Source organism: Somniosus microcephalus, chromosome 1, assembly GCF_052327205.1.
Source record: "Somniosus microcephalus isolate GS21.2 chromosome 1, FLI_Smic_1.0, whole genome shotgun sequence".
Taxonomy (NCBI): Eukaryota; Metazoa; Chordata; class Chondrichthyes; order Squaliformes; family Somniosidae; genus Somniosus; species Somniosus microcephalus.
Genome location: NC_140987.1, coordinates 171385935 through 171408304, shown reverse-complemented (window position 1 = coordinate 171408304; position 22370 = coordinate 171385935). Strand labels below are relative to the sequence as shown.

Here is a 22370-nt window from a genome sequence, read left to right as displayed (position 1 = left end):
TTATTTAACTATGATGAAATGCAAAAGTAAACAAATGTTTGTAAGTGTTTTTTCCCAATAAAATCGCATTAAATCCAAACCTGGGCTTTTGGGAGAGGCTGATGTCTTCAAGTAGAAACTTTAATGAAGGCATTAAAAGAAATAAAAGATGATACAATAGATAAAAGTAAGTTTCTGATTTTGTTTAAATCCTTACTGAGAGAAAAACATTAGAAAACATTTTGAGTGATTTGTAGGAACCTGAGCCAAACTCTGAGTGATTATTTCACATTGGCAAAACCCTTTATAAATGTGGACATTGGAATTTTTAATGGGAAAAAGCTGACATGGGAAGTGTGACAACAGGAAGTCAAATTATTCAGACAAAAAGTACAGACAGATGTTTGGCACCAGTGCTTTCTTTATTAATGACCCCAGATGGCAAGCCGGCAGATGCAACAACTACCTGGCACCAAGGGTGTAGGGAGTCTCTTAACATGATGCACAAGGTATCACAACTGTATGGAACAGGCTAGATGGACAAGCTGGTCTTTTCCTGTCTGACGTTTTCGTATGTTTGTATGATCAAATGCTGGTCCACCTTCAAGTTAATCATTTCAAAACCCCAAGAGTTCAGGAACTCTACATTGGGCTTAATCTTCCTCCATGTATGATTCCCAGTTAAGATGCATTTGTGGGGCTAGAATGGAGCGCCCACATTCTGTTAAATGACACTTCCGAAATGTCCTTAAGGTATGAAAGACTGTGTTAAGTGTACAGACAGTTCTCATATGGAGTCATTAACTATAGCAAAGTTAAAGAGTGTAAATGAATAGTTGAGAAATCATGACGCCTTTCAGTAGAGCTAAGAAATGAGCAAAAGGAGATCCAAGTTGTCCAGCGGAGGAAGAATGAAAATAACCTTGTCCTCAGAAAGGGATGCATCTGTACTACAGCTGAGAAAGTAATGAGAGAAAATCATAGAATCATAGAATGGTTACAGCACAGAAGGAGGCCATTCGGCCCGTCCAGCCTGTGCCGGCTCTCTGAAAGTGCACTTCAGCTAGTCCCATTCCCCTACCCTTACCCCATAGACCTACAATTTTTTTCCTTCAGGTACTTAGCCAATTCCCTTTTGAAAGCCACACATTGAATCTGCCTCCACCACCCTTTCAGGCAGTGCATTCCAGATCCTAACCACTCGCTGCGTAAAAAAGTTTTTCCTCATGTCGTCTTTGGTTCTTCTGCCAATCATCTTAAATCTGTGTCCTCTGGTTCGCGACCCTTCCGCCAATGGGAACAGTTTCTCTCTATCTACTCTGTCTAGACCCCTCATGATTTTGAACACCTCTATCAAATCTGCTCTCAACCTTCTCTGCTCTAAGGAGAACAACCCCAGCTTCTCCAGTCTATCCATGTAACTGAAGTCCCTCATTCCTGGAACCATTCTTGTAAATCTTTTCTGCACCCTCTCTAGGGCCTTCACATTCTTCCTAAAGTGCAGTGCCCAGAATTGGACACAATACTCCAGTTGAGGCCAAACCAGTGTTTTATAAAAGTTCATCATAACTTCCTTCCTTTTGTACTCTATGCCTCTATATATGAAGCCCAGGATCCCATATGTTTTTTTAACTGCTTTCTCAACCTGCCCTGCCACCTTCAACGATTTGTGCACATATACCCCCAGGTCTCTCTGTTCATGCACCCCTTTTAGGATTGTACCCTTTAGTTTATATTTCTTCTCCTCGTTCTTCCTACCAAAATGTATCACTCCGCACTTTTCTGTGTTAAATTTCATCTGGCACGTGTCCACTCATTCCACCAGTCTGTCTATGTCCACTTGAAGTTTATCACTATCCTCCTCACTGTTCACTATGCTTCCAAGTCTTGTATCATCTGCAAATTTTGAAATTGTGCCCTGTACACCCAAGTCTAAGTCATTAATATATATCAAGAAAAGCAGTGGTCCTAGTACTGACCCCTGGGGAACACGACTGTATACCTTCCTCCAGTCCGAAAAACAACCGTTCACCACTCTCTGTTTCCTGTCACTTAGCCAATTTCATATCCATGCTGCCCCTGTCCCTTTTATTCCATGGGCTTCAACTTTGCTGGCAAGCCTATTATGTGGCACTTTATCAAACGCCTTTTGGAAGTCCATGTACACCACATTAACCGCATTGCCCTCATTAACCCTCTGTTACCTCACCAAAAAACTCAAACAAGTTAGTTAAACACGATTTGCCTTTGACAAATCCGTGCTGGCTTTCCCTAATTAATCCTTACTTGTCCAAGTGACTGTTAATTTTGTCCCGGATTATCGTTTCTAAAAGCTTCCCCACTACCGAGGTTAAACTGACTGGCCTGTAGTTGCTGGGTTTATCCTTACACCCTTTTTTGAACAGGGGTGTAACATTTGCAATTCTCCAGTCCTCTGGCACTACCCCCGTATCCAAGGAGGATTGAAAGATTATGGTCAATACCTCAGCAATTTCCACCTTTACTTCCCTCAGCATCCTAGGATGCATCCCATCCGGTCCTGGTGACTTATCTACTTTACGTACAGCCAGCCTTTCTAGTCCAGTGTAGATTCACCAGAATGACACCAGGGCTTAAAGGGTTAAATTATGAGCACAAGTTGCATAATTTAGCTTGTTTCCTCTGGTGTGGGAATCCAGAACAAGAGGGCATAATCTTAAAATTTGAGCTAGACCATTTAGGAGTGAAATCAGGAAGCATTTTTTCACACAAAGGATAGTGGAAAATAACAACAAACCCAACAACAACTTGCACTATATAGCGCCCTTAACATAGTAAAACGTTGCAAGGCGCTTCAGAGGAGTGTTATCAAACAGAATTTGACACCAAGCCACATAGAAGATATTAGAGCAGATGACCAAAAGCTTGGTAAAACAGGTAGGTTTTAAGGAGCGTTTTAAAGGAGGAAAGCGAGGTACAGAGGCGGAGAGGTTGAGGGAGGGAATTCCAGAGCTTAAGGCCTCAGCAGCTGAAGGCACGGCTGCCAATGGTGGAGCGATTAAAACGGGGATGTGCAGGAGGCCAGAACTGGAGGAGTGCAGATATCTCGGAGGGTTGTAGGGCTGGAGGAGTTTAGAGAGATGGGGAGGGGCGAGGTCATGGAGCGATTTGAAAATAAGGATGAGAATTTTAAAATTGTGGCATTGCTCAACTAGGAGCCAATGTAGGTCAGTGAGCACAGGGGTGATGGGTGAATGGGACTCGGTGCAAGTTAGGACATGGGCAGCCGAGGCAGGGGCAGAGTCGGTCGATGCTACGGAGGTGGAAGTAAGCAGTCTTAGTGATGGCGCAGATATGTGGTCGGAAGCTCATCTCGGGGTCAAATACGACACCAAGATTGTGAACAGTCTGGTTCAGCCTCAGACAGTTGCCAGGGAGAGGGATGGAGTCGGTGGTTAGGGAACAGAGTCTGTGGCGGGGACGAAGACAATGGCTTTGGTCTTCCCAATACTGTATTTAGTTGGCGGAAATGTCTGCTCATCCAGTTCTGGATGTTGGACAAGCAGTCAGACAATTTAGAGACAATGGAGGGGTCGAGAGAGGTGGTGGTGAGGTAGAGCTGGATGTCATCAGCGTACATGTGGAACCTGACTTTGTATTTTCAGATGATGTCACCGAGGGGCAGCCTGTAGATGAGAAATAGGAGGGGGCCAAGGATAGATTTTTGGGGGACACCAGAGGTAATGGTGCGGGAGCAGGAAGAGAAGTCATTGCAGGTGAGTCTCTGGTTACGACTGGAGAGGAATGAATCGAACCAGGCGAGTGCAGTTCCACCCATCTAGATGATGGAGGAGAGTCGTTGGAGGAGGATGGTGTGGTCAACCGTGTCAAAGGCTGCAGACAAGTTGAGAAGGACGAGGAGGGATAGTTTACCACGAGGAAGGGTAGAAACCTAGAACTTGCTCCCTCTAAAGGTTGTGGATGCTGTGTCAATTGAAATTTCAAGACTGAGATCAAAAGATTTTTGTTAGGTAAGGGTATCAAAGTAAACGGTGGGCAAATGGAGAAGTGGTACAGATCAGCCACGATTTAATTGAATGGCAGCACAGGCTCAAAAGGCTGAGTGGCTTACTCTTGTTCTATGTATACAGATCTGGAAACATTAATGACTCCAAAATTTCTCTTCAAATCACAATCCTGTATATTCCACATTAGCAAACATTTTTAGTCTCATAAATATTGAATGAACATCAACACTGCATTCTAAATGTAATCTGATTTGTCAGTTGAATTGTTCTCAATTTATGTACCATTTTAAATGTCTCAACTGTTGTTTGTGGTATGGTACAATATTGGCTAGCTAACAGAAAGCAGAGAGTTGGGATAAATGGTTCGTTCTCAGACTGGCAATCAGTAACTAGTGGTGTTCCGCAGGGGTCAGTGCTGGGTCCCTAACTCTTTACAATCTATATTAATGATTTGGAGGAGGGGACTGAGTGTAACATATCAAAGTTTGCAGATGATACAAAGATGGGAAGGAAAGTAGTGAGTGAGGAGGACATAAAAAACCTGCAAAGGGACATAGACAGGCTAAGTAAGTGGGCAGAGATTTGGCAGATGGAATACAATACTGGAAAGTGTGAGGTTATGCACTTTGGCAGGAAAAATCATAGAGCAAGTTATTATCTTAATGGCAAGAAACTGGAAAGTACTGAAGTACAAAGGGATCTGGGGGTCCTGGTGCACGAAATTCCAAAAGTTAGTATGCAGGTGCAGCAAGTGATCAAGAAGGCCAATGGAATGTTGGCTTTTATTGCTAGGGGGATAGAATTTAAAAACAGGGAGGTATTGTTGCAGTTGTACAAGGTATTGGTGAGACCGCACCTGGAATACTGCATACAGTTTTGGTGTCCATACTTAAGAAAAGACATACTTGCTCTCGAGTCAGTACAAAGAAGGTTCACATGGTTGATCCCGGGGATGAGGGGGTGGACACATGAGGAGAGGTTGAGTAGATTGGGACTCTACTCATTGGAGTTCAGAAGAATGAGAGGCGATCTTATTGAAACATATAAGATTGTGAAGGGGCTTGATCAGGTGGATGTGGTGAGGATGTTCCCAATGATGGGTGAAACTAGAACTAGGGGGCATAATCTTAGAGTAAGGGGCTGCTCTTTCAAAACTGAGATGAGGAGAAACTTCTTCACTCAGAGGGTAGTAGGTCTGTGGAATTTGCTGCCCCAGAAAGCTGTGGAAGCTACATCATTAAATAAATTTAAAACAGAAATAGACAGTTTCTTAGAAGTAAAGGGAATTAGGGGTTACGGGGAGCGGGCAGGAAATTGGACATGAGTCTATGTTCGGAACGGTCATGGCCCTGTGGGTAACGGAGCGGGCCCAGGGGCTGTGTAGCCTGGTTCTGCTCCTACTTCTTGTGTTCTAATTATGTGTTAGATTTCAGGAGATGGTTCTATTCCTGTTCCTGGCTGGGGTGGAGATCACCTTTTACAGAAGGTAAGTACTGTAGAAAATATAGGGACAGTGATCTCCTGGACGAGTTTCGATCGCCTAGATGGGTCGGAGAGGAATTTCCCAGATTTTCTTCTCCCAAATTGGCCATTGGGTTTTTTATCTGGTTTTTCGCCTCTCCCAGGAGATCACATGGGTTCGGGAGGGATGTGGAGTGATAGTAGATTTGAGGTTAGGATCAGATCAGCCATGATCTTATTGAATGGTGGAGCAGGCTCGAGGGGCCGATTGGCCTACTCCTGCTCCTATTTCTTATGTTCTTATGTTCACTGGTAACCTTGGGATGTTTTACTATATTATAGGCGCTATCTAAATGCAATTTGTTGTTGTAATCATTCAGGTACAAGTCATTCTTCTTACAAAGAATAACATCATGACAATCAGCACAACTGACTTCATGCAGTCTGTTCTACAAACAGTAAGTTCAGTTCAAAAAAGACTAAACCTAATTAAAATAATCAGCTTCTTATAATCATCTGGAGCACAAATGTAATTTATAATTAACCTGAATTACTGGCATTATTGATAAGTGTTTTACCTGATCTTCCACTATTCTCCTCAGATCAAAGTTTGTACGAGTATTGAAATCAGGTAGTGATTCACGACCTGCTTGTGCTAACATTATTTCTTGCCTGAAATAAAACATGATATTTATAGTTGCGTTAACAATCTGCTCTCAGAAAAACTGAAGAAAACAGGAAGAATTAGAGAGTGCAAAATAATCAGTTCCAGGAAGATAAAGAGAATTTTGTTTTGGCTGTGAACCATGCCATAGGAGATGACATTAAAAGAAATCTACATAGAACATTTACATGACAGAGGAAGCGTGATCTTATATTCACTGTCTAATATGTGTTGGTGCGTGTTACTGTGTTTTTTGCAATCAATTTAGAATTGATTACAGTGCAGGAATAGCAATCACCAGGTTACGGCCACTCTGATTCATTATTTACATTTCTAAAAAGCTTTGTTTAAAATAAAAATAGTCCCGATACATACAAGCACTCTGGTTGGCGTACCATACATGGTAGTCCAGAAAGCACAGTCAGATTGAAGTGGCTTTAAATAACAAAGGGGGAGAAATTCACCTGGTTTGCGCCTCCCGTTAGCGCCTGTGGGTGGCGGTAACGGGGCGCTAAGGAGTTACTGACCGGGCGCGGGGAATTCACCAACGCCCGCGAACTTCCCTGGCGGATTTGGGCTGGTGCTAAGATTTACCGCCTCACTCTCTTGCGCCCCGAAGATCGTGATGTCGTTTGGTGCGCAGCGCCCCGTTAGCGCCCCGGAAGTGATATTCGCTCCTGCCCCCTGCAGCATCGCCAGGCGTCACCAGCGGCAGCTACAGGAGGCGTTGTCACCTTGGCTGGCCACTAGAGGAGTGCTATTTAAAGGCAGTGGTGGTCAGGTAGGGCAAAATGTATTTATGTCCCCATTCTGGTGCCTCCTGCTTTCTTTTGCCCCCGTGATTGCTCAGCCCTGTACTCTCTTAGAGTGCTTGGGGCTGCTATGCACGTTGCGCAAGTGCTGTCACCCAACAGGCACAGCCTGAAGATTCATTCAACACAGCATTGGCCCTTCCCTTTAAGGGAGGGAAGGAACCTGTAAAGACGGCAGTGCTTCCCCGAACTTTGCTCAGCGCTCTGCCACTACCGCCCCTCTCACTTCCTTTAGGGCTCTAAGGGAAGTGGTAGCGTTTGATTTAGCGCTCCACTTCCCTCTTGGAGCGCTAAAGTGGAAATTCCCGGCAGTAGCAAATCTTTTTCACCCGGCAATACTTCTGTGTTCCCTGAAAAGTTATCGCCCCAAATGTGGTGCTACGCAATTACTAGCCCAAAGATTTAAATGTACTTAACTCAACGCTAGTTAATGCATTTTAATGGACTCAACCCATCCAGAATGGCCAAATGCAAAATCAGCATGCCACTATAAAAATTATAAAGTATCTTATACTACTCACCTAAGCGAATATATATTATTTATCCTATTTATATTATTCAAAAATATCTTCTTTACATAATGTTTTCAGGAGTGAAGACTCGTACTAATTCTCTACTCCATTTAGTCCACATGGCTACTTTAGTTAGTTCTCTAAAATAGTGTGATACAATAACTTGTCAAGGGCTAGTTGGTGTTATCATTATGACTCACTCACTGATAGTGCATATCTATTTCAAAATCAGATGGTCAGAAAGGAGCTGAAGAGGGGCACTGTTTCTGATCCTGCTGTTTAGCAGTAAGACTGTACATCAAACTTACAACAATCATATGCATTTCTTGTTTATATTTACAATCCCAAAACATCTGTCAAGAGAGCATTTAAATTATCTCCATGAAAACTTCTTAAAATATACATGATGACTAATGGGGCTGTATCTGCCCATTACTCAACCTTAAATCCTGAGGATAGGATTTTTTAAAATAATGGACATTCTAGAGAGAAGTGAAAGGAACTTCACAAAAAGACCTGTGAGACATTAAGGCCTAGAAATTTGATAAGGCCCAAAAACGGCAGCGAGCAGTGCGAAGCGCTATGTGCCCACGCCCATTCAAAGTGGTGCAGGCAGCACGCAAAATTTCCTAAGCGCAAAACGCGCTGCTGATTGGCTTAGCGCTGAATGAGCAGGGTGGGGGGGGGGCGCAATATCAGTTGCAGTCTACTGGCCAATAGAATTTGGCCTAGGTTCTCTGCACTACTTAAAAGGGAGGTGCTTTGTTGCAGATGCACCTCATTGTCATTGTGGAGCGAACCATGGCCCAACAGCCAAGGAAAAGGGTGAGGAGATTGTGAAATGCGACACTGGAGGCCTTGGTCCTGGGGGTTCAATGGTGCCGTCAAGTCCTCTACTGGCTGTGGGGCATGAGATCTTCAAGGCTAAACACCAGAAGTCTGTGGAAGGAGTTCGCTGAAGCCGTCACTGCAACGAGTGTTGTCCCCAGGATCTGGATCCAGCGCTGAGCGAAGTTTAATGACCTCACACGAGTGGTCAAGGTGAGTGAATGCATTATCAAATGCCATATCCCACTCTCTGCACCACAAGCCTCACACAGTGCTCAAAACACCACACCTCCATCACTCACCTACCAACAATCTCTAGCTATCACCACTCATACCTCATAATCATGGCTTCTCTTCACCATCACAACCTTACCACTGCTGCAACACTCACGCCCACATCTCACACCTTGCACACACTGACAGCTATTCAACTATGGCAGGCACATCACCCAAACATATTGCAGTGCACTCACTGACACACTTCCCTTTCTCTTGCAGGCCAAGGTGGCACATGAGAGGAGGGAGCAACAGCCTACGTGAGGCGGCCAAGCCACAATAGAGAACCTGATGGACCTGGCGGAATCAGTGCTTGAAATTATTGGAGGGGCAGTGACGGAGTCCGTGGCCAGCAGAGCAGTTGAAAAGATTGGTGAAGTCAAGCGTAGGTCCCTTGCAGTCAGAATCAGGGGAATTTATAATGGGGAACAAAGAAATGGCTGACCAATTAAATACATACTTTGGTTCTGTCTTCACAAAGGAGGACACAAATAACCTCCCAGAGATGTCGGGGAATATAGGGTTTAATGAGAGGGAGGAACTGAATGAAATCAGTATTTGTAGGAAAATGGTGTTAGGGAAATTGACGGGATTGAAGGCCGATAAATCCCCAAGGTCTGATAATCTACATTCTAGGGTACTTAAGGAAGTGGCCCTAGAAATAGTAGATGCATTGCTGGTCATCTTCCAAAATTCTATAGACTTTGGCACAGTTCCCATGGATTGGAGGGTAGCTAATGTAACCCCACTATTTAAAAAAGGTGGTAGAGAGAAAACAGGGAATTACAGACCGGTAAGCCTGACATCGGTAGTGGGGAAAATGCTAGAGTCCATTATAAAAGATGTAATAGCAGAGCACTTGGAAAACAGTGAAAGGATCAGACAAAGTCAACATGGATTTACAAAAGGTAAATCATGCTTGACTAATCTACTGGAATTTTTTGAGGATGTAACTGGTAGAATAGATAAGGGAGAACCAGTGGATGTGGTGTATTTGGACTTTCAGAAGGCTTTCGATAAGGTCCTGCACAAGAGATTAGTGTGTAAAGTTAATGCACATGGGATTGGGGGTATGGTACTGACTTGGATAGAGAACTGGTTGGCAGAAAGGAAGCAAAGAGTTGGAATAAACGGGTCTTTTTCCGAATTGCAGGCAGTGACTAGTGGGGTACCGCAGGGATCGGTGCTAGGACCCCAGCTATTCACAATATATATTAATGATCTAGACGAGGGAACTAGATATAATACCTCCAAGTTTGCAGGTGACACAAAGCTGGGTGGGCGTGTGTGCTGTGAGGAGGATGCAGAGAAACTCCAGTATGATTTGGACAGGTTGGGTGATTGGGCAGATGCATGGCAGATGCAGTATAATGTGGATAAATGCGAGGTTATCCACTTTGGTGGCAAAAACAGGAAGGCAGATTATTATCTGAACAGCAATAGATTGGGAAAAGGGGAAGTGCAACGAGACCTGGGTGTCCTTGTGCACCAGTCGCTGAAGGTAAGCATGCAGGTGCAGCAGGCAGTTAAGAAGGCAAATGGTATGTTGGCCTTCATAGCGAGAGGATTCGAGTACAGGAGCAAGGATGTCTTGCTGCAGTTGTACAGGGCTTTGGTAACAACACACCTTGAGTATTGTGTGCAGTTTTGGTTGCCTTATCTGAGGAAGGATGTTCTTGCCATGGAGGGAGTGCAGCGAAGATTCACCAGACTGATACCTGGGACGGCAGGAATGACGTATGAAGAAAGATTGGGTCGATTGGGCTTGTATTCGCTAGAGTTTAGAAGAATGAGAGGAGATCTCATTGAAACTTATAAAGTTCTAACAGGACTAGACAGACTAGATGCAGGAAGGATGTTCCCGATGGCGGGAGTCCAGAACCAGGGGTCACAGTCTAAGGATAAGGGGTAAGCCATTTAGGGCAGAGATGAGGGGGAATTTCTTCACCCAGAGAGTGGTGAACCTGTGGAATTCTCTACCACAGAAGGCAGTTGAGGCCAATTCATTAAATATATTCAAGAAGGAGTTAGATATATTTCTTAAGGCTAAAGGGATCAAGGGATATGGGGAGAAAGCAGGGACAGGATACTGAATTTGGATGATCAGCCATGATCTCATTAAATGGCGGAGCAGGCTCAAGGGGCCGAATGGCCTACTCCTGCTCCTATCTTCTATGTTTCTATGATGATGATGGTATGGTCATATCTAATCCTTCTTCTCACATCCCATTTCCCCCTTATCCCCTAATCTCTTCTCACTTACAAGTGTATGCATGAATATCTTTCTTTGTTCAGAGAAAAGACAATGAAGTCCTTTCTCCTGGAGCAGAGAGCTTCTGTGGCCTCCTGGACACAGCGATGAATGGCGAACTGGGAAATGTTAGCTATGTCTCCTGCTGCAGTCTGGAAGGATCTGCTGGCAAAGAAATTGAGGGCCACGGTGACCTTGAGGGCCACTGGGAGAACTGTCATCGCCGTGCTCTAAGGCTGCAGGTCTGGTTGCAGGAAGTGGCAGAGTTCTGTGACCATATCCTTGGTGAAGTGGAGCCTCCTAATACACTGCTCATCGCTTAGGTGGAGATAAGAGAAGTGCTCTCGGAAGACCTGAGGTGGGTAAGGCCTCCTGTTGAGAGCCCTCCTGGCCCTCCTCCTCCTCCCTCTGCGCACATCTTCTTGTCTTCTTCGCTGTCTCCCCTCCCTCTCCCGAAGATTGCGAGGGGGACTGCAAGCGCAGCCCCCATGACTGTGAGCAAGTGGTGTGAGCAGAAGCCTTTAAATGAGAATGAAGGTGTTCTCCACTTGCAGCAACACTCCCTGTGACCTCAACAACTTTAAACAAGTTTAGAAAGCTGCTGGAGTTGCAGAAAGTTGCACAGAGCCAGTCAAACTGAGAAACCATGTCAGTTGCAAGTTCTTGCTGATGATCCCTTTAATAGCGCTGCTCGGGGCTCCCTGATGCTGAACGCTTGGTCAGCTAGTTGTAATTAAGAGAGGGTGTTAAGTGGAGAAGCAACGTCGAAAATGGCAGATTGTACATCAAATTAGCGTTGCACACTCATTGATGTCAAAGAGAAGTTAAAAAAAGCAAAGTGGTGGGGAACCAGCATTGTCAATCTCTGCCCATACTTCCAGTTCCTAACGGTGACTTTACACCACCACTGCTGTAAAGCAATGGATGTTTTTTAAAAAATAATTTTATAGTTGAATTACTATAGCTGGAAACTAAGAACAGATGTAGTTCAAAATCATTGAGAATTATGTTGAATTTGTTCTTACCTGAGTGAAAGACATGCCAGTTTTTTTTCTACATTCAATTGTTTCTGAAGCGGAGGCCTGGAATGAATGGGCCGTTGTGGCAGCTTCCGAGGCAAAGGGATATAAGGAACCACAGGAGACAGGCAGAGCTGAGACAGAATGCTTGCTATTCGCCAACCCAGAAAGTGAACTGCTACTGAGCTCCTGAGAGACGGTGATGTTTTAGAGCTTGCATTAGTGAAAGGATTTATTGGGCCATTTAACTCTGCCTAGGAAAACAAAAAAAAGGACATCAATACAAATTAAGTGTAGCACAAATAAGCAATATTTCTTCATCATCTATGTCAGAGTAGTACCATATAACATGTTTGCAATGAGATACATTGGCCTAGAAATTGCAGTTGGTAATACAGGTACCAACAAACGAACAGCGTTCGCTGTTATTACCGCTTTGAAACTGACCAGAACATCAGGAGGTAGTGCATACACATCCTAACACAGGAACCTGAAGTTGCAGTTAGTCATTCACTGCTCCGACGCTGGCTGCGCTGTGCACCCACCCACCCACCATGACCCCACCCCACCCCCCACCACAGCCGGCAATCAATGTAATCTGTGAACCAGAAAAATCATAATCATAGTGTCATAACGGCACAGAAGGAGGCCATTCAGCCCATTGAGTCCATGCCGGCTCTCTGCAGAGCAATCCAGTCAGTCCCATTCCCCCGCTCTATCCCCGTAGCCCTGCAAGTTTATTTCCCTCAAGTGCCTATCCAGTCTCCCCTTGAAAACATTGAGTGTCTCCGCTTCCACCACTTCCGTCAGCAGCGAGTTCCAGGTCCTCACCACTCGCTGCGTAAAAAAGTTTTTCCTCACATCCCCCCTGTATCTTTTGCCCAAAACCTTAAATCTGTGTCCCCTAGTCCTTGTACTATCAACTAGTGGGAACAGCCTTTCCCCGTCTAGCCTATCCAAACCCGTCATAATCTTGTACACCTCTATCAAATCACCCCTCAACCTTCTTTGCTCTAATGAAAATAAATACAGCTTCTCCAACCTGTCCTTGTAGCTAAGATCTCCCATCCCCAGAACCATTCTGGTAAATCTCCTCTGCACTCTCTCAAGTGCCTTCACATCCTTCCTAAAAAGTGTGGTGACCAGAACTGGATGCAATACTCCAGTTGTGGGCTAACCAGCGCTTTATAAAGGTTCAGCATAACTTCTCTACTTTTGTACTCAATACCTCTATTTATGAAGCCCACGATCTCATATGCTTTGCTAACCACTCTCTCAATATGTTCCGCCACCTTCAGGGACCTATGCACATTAACTCCCAGGTCCCTCTGTCCCTGCACACTCTTTAAAACTGCCATTAAGTGTATATTGCCTCTCCCTGTTCCTTCTGCCAAAATGCATCACCTCACACTTCTCTGTATTAAATTCCATCTGCTACTTGTCTGCCCATTCTGCTAGCCTTTCTATGTCCTGTTGCAGTCGATTGGTATCATCCTCACTATTTGCCACACCCCAAGTTTGGTGTCATCGGCAAATTTAGAAATTCTACACTGTATTCCAATATCAAGGTCATTTATATATATATATCAAAAAAAGCAAGGGCCCCAGCACTGACCGTTGGGGAACACCAGCCTCCAGTCTGAAAAACAGCCATTTACCACAACTTGCTGTTTTCTGTCCTTAAGCCAATTCCTCATCCAAGCTGCCACTGACCCACCTATTCCATGAGCCTCAATTTTGTTAACCAGCCTTCTATGTGGTACTTTGTCAAACGCCTTCCAAAAATCCATGTAGATAACATCCATTGCATTCCCTTCATAAATCCTCCCTGTTACTTCATCAGAGAATTCAATTAGGTTAGTCAAACATGATCTGCCTTTTACAAATCCATGTTGGCTCTCCTTAATTAGTTTAAACCCCTCCAAGTGCCTGTTAATTTTTTCCTTGATTATTGTTTCTAAAACTTTACCCACCACTGATGTTAAACTGACCAGCCTGTAGTTACTAGGATTGTCCTTACACCCTTTCTTGAACAATGGTGTCACATTTGCCACTTTCCAATCCTCAGGCACATCCCCCGCATCTAGGGAAGATTGGAAAATTATGGCAAGCCCTTCTGCTATCTCCTCCCCCAATTCCCTTAGCAACCTGGGATGCAAGCCATCTGGACCAGGCAACTTATCCACTCTAAGCATACCTAGTCTTTCTAGTACATCCTGTCTATCAATTTTCACCCCTTCCATTGCTTCTACCTTTTCCACTTCTACCGATATTTTGTCAGCATCCACCTCCTTAGTAAACACCGATACAAAGTACTCATTGAGTATTCTAGCCTTGCCCTGCGCCTCTAAGCATCTATCACCTTCTTTGTCCCTAATAGGTCCCACCCCGCCACTTACTACCCTCTTACTGTTTACATAGAAGTAGAAGATTTTTGGGTTCCCTTTTATATTAACCGCCATTCTACTCTCATATTCTCTCTTTGCCAATCTTATTTTCATCTTCACATCCCCTCTCAACTTATTGTATTTGGTCTGGTTCTCCCTTGAAGAATTTACCTGACATTCATCATACACCCTCTTGTTTTTGTTTTATCATCTTCTCTATCTCTCCTGGTCATCCAAGGAGCCCTTGCTATGGTTCTCTTACCCTTCCCTCTCGTTGGAATGTACCTAGCCTGTACTTGGAACATCTCCTCCTTAAAGATCTCCCATTGTTCCGTTACAGTTTTTCCTGTCAGTCTTTGGTTCCATTTTATCCTGGCTAGATCCTTTCACATCCCACTGAAGTTAGCCCTATTCCAGTTTAGAAGTTCCATTCTAGATTGTTCCTTGCTCCTCTCCATTGCTAATTTAAATCTTATAATACAATGATCACTCGTACCCAAGTGTTCTCCCACAGACACTTGGTCGACCTGGCCCACCTCATTCCCCAGCACCAGATCCAACAATGCCTCCTTCTTAGTTGGGCCAAGAACATACTGGTCCAGGAAATTCTCCTGAACACGTTTCAGAAATTCCTCCCCCTCTTTTCCCTTTACCCTAGCATTATCCCAATTGATAGTTGGGGAATTAAAGTCTCCCAATATTACCACTCTCTAACTCTTGCATATCTCTGTGATTTCCCTGCAGATTTGCTCCTCTACCTCCCTCTCACTATTTGGAGGCCTGTAGAATACCCCCAATAGCGTGATCATATCCTTTTTGCTCCTCAACTCTAACCAAATGGATTCTGTCCTTGTCCCTTCAAGAACATCCTCCCTTTCCAAAACTACAATGTCTTCCTTAATCAGCATTGCCACCCACCTTACTTTTTTCCTTCCCTATCTTTTCTGAACACCTTGTACCCTTGAATATTAAGTGCCCAGTCCTCACTGTTTTTAAGCCACGCATCCTTTATAAGTGACGAAAACTTCGGCTTTTCTGCGGTATTACCGCTGCTAAATACCCCATTAAAAGTTAGAGCCTTTTGGATTCGGTGTAACTGGGGTTTTAACTGCTGAACAAATGCTATGGCCCTGAAAAACTAATCTTAATTTTGTGGAGTGTCAAATTTCTCCATATTAATAAAAATAAAACATTTTAAGTAACTTTAAATTAAAAAAATTTTTTTTAAGTTTGTTTATCTTTATTTCAGGTTTACCTTTTCCCCATGTTCCTTCAAGGGAACGGTACCATAGTGGTAATGTTACTGGACTAGTAATCCAGAGGCCTGGACTAATAATCCGGTAACAAGCGTTAAAATCCCACCACAGCAGCTGGGGAATTTAAATTTAGTTAATTAAATAAATCAGGAATAAAAAGCTAGTATCAGTCAGTAATGGTGACCATGAAACTATTGGATACTATTGTCGTAAAAACCCATCTGGTTCATTAATGTCCTTTAGGGAAGGAAATCTGCCGTCCTTACTTAGTCTGGCCTATATGTGACTCCAGACCCACAGCAATGTGGTTGACTCTTAACTGCCCTCTGAAATGGCCTAGCAGGGCAATTAGGGATGGGCAATAAATGCTAGCCTTGCCAGTGATGCCCACATCCAGTGAACGAATTTTTAAAAATGTAAGAACTTCAATCTTTGTTTTGCTCTCTTTAACATTTTTAAAAAGCTAGAATCAAAGGAGCTTATTCACTTCCTGGTTCTCGGTCTGTGACAATTCTGCATTGTGATTGACTGCTTAGACAGCTTGTTGACATCACAGCAGCTCACTTTAGGGATTTCCACTAAACTATGCTGATTTCAACTGCACGTTGGAAAACCCGAACTTCTCATGTCAGAGATCATGAGATCTTTGTGGGAAGCCTACTTCGGGGCCAGCGGTAAATGCGTTTGCTTTGCCACTGACCGCAAATTACGGGCCATGGTCAATCATGATTTTTTTTAAATCATTTTCCCAGGGTTTCCGCAGCTCTGCCACCAAGGTTGTGACAGATGAGCAGATGAACCACCTTGGAAATTCAATCACAGGGTGTTCACATTTTTTATCTTATTTGGTCACTTAGTTGCTTACCATGGAGGCTCACTGACCACATATAACACTGTTCAAGGAACATACACAAAAGCCACTCTCGCAACCCCCTCCCCCCAACGATTTGAGTTAGCTGCTCCATTTCAGGAGCATAATGCAAAGGGTGAGTCAGTTGGGCACAGGCTGATGTATGGACACCTCTACTAGAACAGAAATCTGTGCACATCATTTCTAACTGAATGCATTTTCAAACCACTGAATATATTTTTTTTAAACTATTTCCTTGACCTGTCATTGTTTAGTGCAGCAAATCATTGGTAAAGAATCTTGGCCCAAAATTCCAGTGGGAGTGCAGACAGAAATGGGGCTGATCACCGATCAGGGGGACTGGAAAACAGAGCAGATTGTGTGCTATATGATTCTAACCCAGTTCTACCCTACTTTTAGATGATAGCTCAGTGGTACCACTCTTACCTCAGAGTCAGAAGAAACATAAGAAACATAAGAAACAGGAGCAGGAGTAGGCCAATCGGCCCCTCGAACCTGCTCCGCCATTCAATGAGATCATGGCTGATCCAATCTTGACCTCAACACCACTTTCCCGCTCTCTCCCCATACCCCTTGACTCCCTTGTAGTTCAAATGTCTGTCAATCTCCACCTTGAATATATTCAATGACTCCACCTCCACAGCTCTCTGGGGTAGAGAATTCTAAAGATCTCTGAGAGAAGAAATTCCTCCTCATCTCCGCCTTAAATGGGCGACCCCTTATTCTGAAACTATGCCCCCTAGTTCTAGATACCCCCACTAGGGGAAACCTCCTCTCAGCATCCACCCTGTCAACTCTCCTCAGAATCTTGTATGTTTCAATAAGATTACCTCTCATTCTTCTAAGCTCCAATGAGTATAGGCCCAACCTGCTCAACCTTTCGTCATATGTCAACCCCTTCTTCCCAGGAATCAACCTAGTGAACCTTCTCTGCACTGCCTCCAATGCAAGTATATCCTTCCTTAAATATGGAGACCACAACTGTACACAGTACTCCAGGTGCAGTCTCACCAGCGCCCTGTAAAGTTGCATCAAAACTTCCCTACTTTTATACCCCATCCCCCTTGCAATAAAGGCCAACATTCCATTAGCCTTCCTAATTACTTGCTGTACCTGCATGCTAACATTTTGTGTTTCATGTACTAGGACCCCCAGATCCCTTTGTACCGCAGCATTTTGTAGTCTCACTCCATTTAAATAATAATTTGCGTTTTCATTCTTCCTTCCAAAGTGGATAACCTCACATTTTCCCACATTGTACTCCATCTGTCAAATTTTTGCCCATTCACTTAACCTATCTATATCCCTTTGCAGACAACTTGCTAACCCACCTATCTTTGTAACAACAGAAGGTTGTGGCTTCAAGCCCCACTCCAGAGATCTGAGCACATAATCTAGGCTGAATTCAGTGAAGTACTGAGGAACTGCTACACTATCAGAGATGCCATCTTTCAGATTACTGCCCTCAGGTGGATGTAAAAGATCCCATGGCATTTTCTGAAGGAGGGCAGGGGAGTTTTCCCAGTGTCCTGGCCAACATTTATCTTCTTGTGCGCAAATCACAGCAGTTAGTATACTTGAAGAGTGCTTCATTGACTGTGAAACACTTTGTAACAGCCTGAGGTTGTGAAAGGTGCTATTATAAATGCAAGTTCTTTCTTTCTTCAGACTTCAATAATCCTAAGATTCAAGAATTCACAAAGTTTATAACTGACAAGCATGGGGTTCTCCAGAATACCTCCCCGCCCCTGCCTTCCACACACACACCCATGTGCTGCTAGGAAATGTGAACAACTGGGGGCACAGATCCACATATCAGTACTACATCATTTGGATCAGAACTCCCCATTTGGCTGTCAAGTTGGAAAATCAATAAACGCAAACCAGTCCACATGTGAGCAGACATGCCAGGAGGACAAATATTTGGTTGACAAATGTTAACTAAGACAAGAGTAAAATACTGCAGCTGCTGAAAATCTGAAATAAAAACAGAAAATGCTGGATACACTCAGCAGGTCAGGCAGCATCTGCGGGTTTCTCTTCTTTTGCCTCTTATCCTTGCAGTTGCAGATCAGATGACTGTTGCCTGCTGCTCCTCTTCATCCTCTTCCAGCCACAATAGCATCCCAAGCACAATCTATAATGCCAACCAGAAGTTTTACCAAAGACCCTGGTCAAAATTCCACTGTAGAACAGTTTAACATCAGCTATAACAGCCAACACAGCCAAAACAGCACACTAGCTTTTAAAATGAACATACCTGAAGCTAGCTTCTGATCCCTCTAACAAACACAGGAAATAGCATCCTCCTGACTGTTCCTGCCTGTGATGTGTGGGTATATTACAGAACTCGCAAATAGCATGCTAAAGTTGTTCAAAATGGCATTTGGGTTTGGAAGCTAGTGCAGGGCTCTATTCCTTTCCTTCCTCCCCCTCCCCCCTCTTCCTCCCTTCCCTCACCCCACCTTTGTCATCCTTCCCCTCTCCACCCTTCTTGGTCTGATTCAATTATCCCCACCCTCCAACCCTGCTTGACCTAAACACTGCACTTGATCTTGACTCCTCATATGCAGCACCACAGGAGATCGACCAGCATTAATTAGAAACATTTAGGCTACACATCTTTTTCAGAAAATAAATTTTTATTTAAAAATAAATAAAAATGCATAAAAAATCTGATAATGGCTGACAGGAGATTCACCCCAAAAGTCCTCGGATGCTAGTTTTGAACTATATTCGGTTGGAGCTCCTATAAAAGTAATTTCACATAATACTGTACCATGGAACTCGATGGTAAAGAAATCCTTTCTGGATCTTAAGCTCAGATCTACCCCAAAGAAATGACATGGCCCGAATTCCACTTCCCACACTGTTAGGAACATGTAACTCCAATATTTTATAAAACACATTACTTGCTAATGTATGTAACGTTATTACATTGCAACAAGAAGTTTATCATGTAGGAGAGATTCTGGACAGAAGGTGTAAAAGAGGCTGGGGTGGTGAACAAGAGGCAATGGAACATTCATGCATTTTTAACAGACAATTGAATGCAGAAAGAGGGCTCTGTCCAGAGAGAATGCCTTGAAACAGCAATGGGGTTGAGGGTGCAAAGAACTTATAAGATTTTAAATGCAGATCTATATTTTCTATTGTGCACCCAGAGATACAGATATCTGGGGTGGGGGGGGGGGGGGAAATTGGTCTACAACATTAGCGCAAATTGTGCTGATAGAGAATTGGCAGCCCGTTTTACATTGCATCTGATTTTCTTTTCTATTCAAGTCATTGAAGGTGTAGAATGGGCTGCCAAATTGTTATGAGCTTGTTTCACGCTACTGGCATAGATCAATTTCACTCCTGTGGTATTCAACCTATCACATCTTGAGCAGTGGGGAAACATTGCAGTAATGGTGCTGTTTTCCTAAATAAACAAATATTGTTTGTTAATATTGTTTCATAACTATTTATTTATTCATGGATCATTTACAATCAAATTATCATATTAAAACATGCAATTAATTTTCACAAATGAGGATAGAATCCATGCTGGGAATAATTAACATTTTTATCTTTGCTCTGTGGATCTTTTGTGTATGACTGACTATATGTTGTAATGTAAACTAGCGCAATAATAAGTATTTATGAACATTAAACAGATGGTATATATTTAGTATTTTGCAAAATAATATCACAACTGTAATGTTTTCATACTTTCTTTGGTTCCAATTAGCTTTTGACAGAATATAGAATAAGTAAGAGAAAATGGTTCTGTCAACAGTTCAGGGCCTTTTGACCATTTTTTTATGGTAAAGATTTGAAAAGAAGTTATTTAAATATTGTGTGTCAAAAGTAAATAATAAAGAAGGGATCTGAAACGGTAGGTAGTTAAGATACTAATGAGCTAGCTTTTTTGTGTCCTCTTATATAGTAAATTCTAAGCAGTTCAGTAGCTTGTCCATGTAATTGATAAACTCCTCACACCCATTTCACTGGAAGGTTTTTCATCTTTTCCAACTGTGAATAGCCAGGAATAAAGCAGAATGTCAGACACCTAAGAAACTGCTGAGGCAGAAAGGCCCCAGAAATGCAGGCTTAATAAGTCAGAATGCAGAGGATGTTTAAGTCAAGCAAGATGATGTACTGGAGTGGGGCAGCATAGCGTATTGATTATTTTACGAGGAGATAAGTTGTATCGATTGAACAAAGTGAATCTGATTATAACTATGGCTCTATATGTTCTCCTTATTGTGGAATAGGCAGCTTAATTATATAAACCAAGTCTCACCTTATCTAGAGTCAATGTGGATGTAAAATTAAATGGGCAATTCAACTGCAGGTGCCATCACAGTTGAGATTAATCACATGAGCATTTCTAGCTGGGGCTGAACAAAACAGAAAGCCTGGCTTTTCTTTCCCTCTCAATAACAAGGACACTGAGGTTATTTATAACACCCCATTAGTGCCTCAGCTGAGAGCAGCACAGATCAGGGGCCATGTGTGGGACCTCCCTGATCTATATGACTAACGATCAAATTACACGTGACATTTATTTACAGAGAACTCCAGAAAAAGCTACACAGGAACATTTTCATAAAAGACTGGCCAGAAGTTAGAACTCTTGTTCTAGATTTCTAAGACCCCTTTACCACAAAGTACCAGAGATTCCTTTGCCGGAATTTTCCAGGGTGGTAGCGGGCACGATTGGTGGCGGGTCAGGTGAGAAAGTTGTTATTTTTGACAGTGGTTTAGGAACCCACTGTCATTTCGCTCCCACGCACCTTTCCCCCGGCGAGTCTGTCATCGTGGACCCAACCTGATCAGCAGAGGCAGGCGACCCAGTTTAAACAATTATTAGCTTGTTGTCAGACCCTTAAGAGTGTTTTTAACCGTACCTTTTAATTTAACTGGATGCCCACGGGGACTACGCTGCTTGGGAAGCAGGTCTGTAAACCTGAGGCGGGAGTTGAGTGACCATTGCTCCAGCTGAATAGTTGACAGGATGAAATGTACTATAAAATCTCCCACCTGACAGCTGATCACTTTCCTCAGGCAGAAGCTGTTTCTCACAGCATTTGCAACACAAATTGAGCTTTCTGCAGGCTGCAAGTTGTAGTGTATGTACTTTGCAGAAGGAACTATATTCTGCAGCCCCTGTAGTGACCACCCCTGTATATAAGCCTGTGTAGTAACTTTGCATAGTTAGTTCCAGTTTGTCTCCACTCAGTAAAGACCTGTTATAACCAACTCCTGCAGTCCGTGTCTCAATTACACACGGACATAATACTGGCGACGAGCAGATCCGAACTTACCAGACAATGCCTGGGAATTAAACATACCAGGTTATTTAACGATCAGGAAGGACAGGCAGGAAGGAAGGGGAGGTGGGGTGGCTATGTTAATAAAGGAAGGAATCACTGTAATACAGAGAAATGATATTGGGTCAAAAGATCAGGATAATGAAACAGTTTGGGTGGAGGTAAGGAATAATAAGGGGAAAAAAACACTAGTGGGCGTAGTCTATAGGCCTCCGAACAGTGGCAACTCTGTTGGACGGAGTATCAATCAGGAAATAGTTGAGGCTTGTAATAAGGGAACATCTATAATTATGGGGGATTTTAACTATCATATTAATTGGACAAATCAAATTGGGCAGGGCTGCCTTGAGGATGAGTTCATTGAGTGTATTAGGGATGGGTTTCTTGAGCAGTATGTAACTGAACCGACCAGGGGGCAAGCAACCTTAGATCTGGTCCTGTGTAACGAGACAGGATTAATTAAAAATGTCCTAGTAAAGGATCCCCTTGGAATGAGTGACCATAACATGGTTGAATTCCATATTCAATTAGAGGGTGAGAAGGTTGGATCTCAAACAAGCGTGCTAAGCTTGAATAAAGGAGACTATGAAGGTATGAGAGCGGAATTGAGTAGAGTGGATTGGGAAAATAGATTAAAGGGTAAGACGATACATGATCAGTGGTGTACATTTAAGGAGTTATTTTACAACTTCCAAAAAAAATATATTCCACTGAGAAGAAAAGGGTGTA

General features: G+C 43.3%; 1 protein-coding gene across 2 annotated transcripts in view; it reads right to left on the bottom strand.

Moving 5' to 3' along the window:
* Positions 1-22370, bottom strand: part of tmem232 (transmembrane protein 232) — a 209380-nt gene that overhangs the window by 451 nt on the left and 186559 nt on the right. Inside the window, exons 12-14 of one of the 2 annotated variants that reach the window (XM_085987420.1) lie at positions 11816-12063; positions 6026-6119; positions 81-118 (exon numbers count right to left, since the gene is read on the bottom strand). In XM_085987420.1, coding sequence (XP_085843546.1) covers positions 81-118; positions 6026-6119; positions 11816-12063 — 380 coding nt within the window. The remainder of the gene's footprint in view (positions 1-80; positions 119-6025; positions 6120-11815; positions 12064-22370) is intronic. The other variant, XM_085987412.1, reaches the window with a different exon arrangement.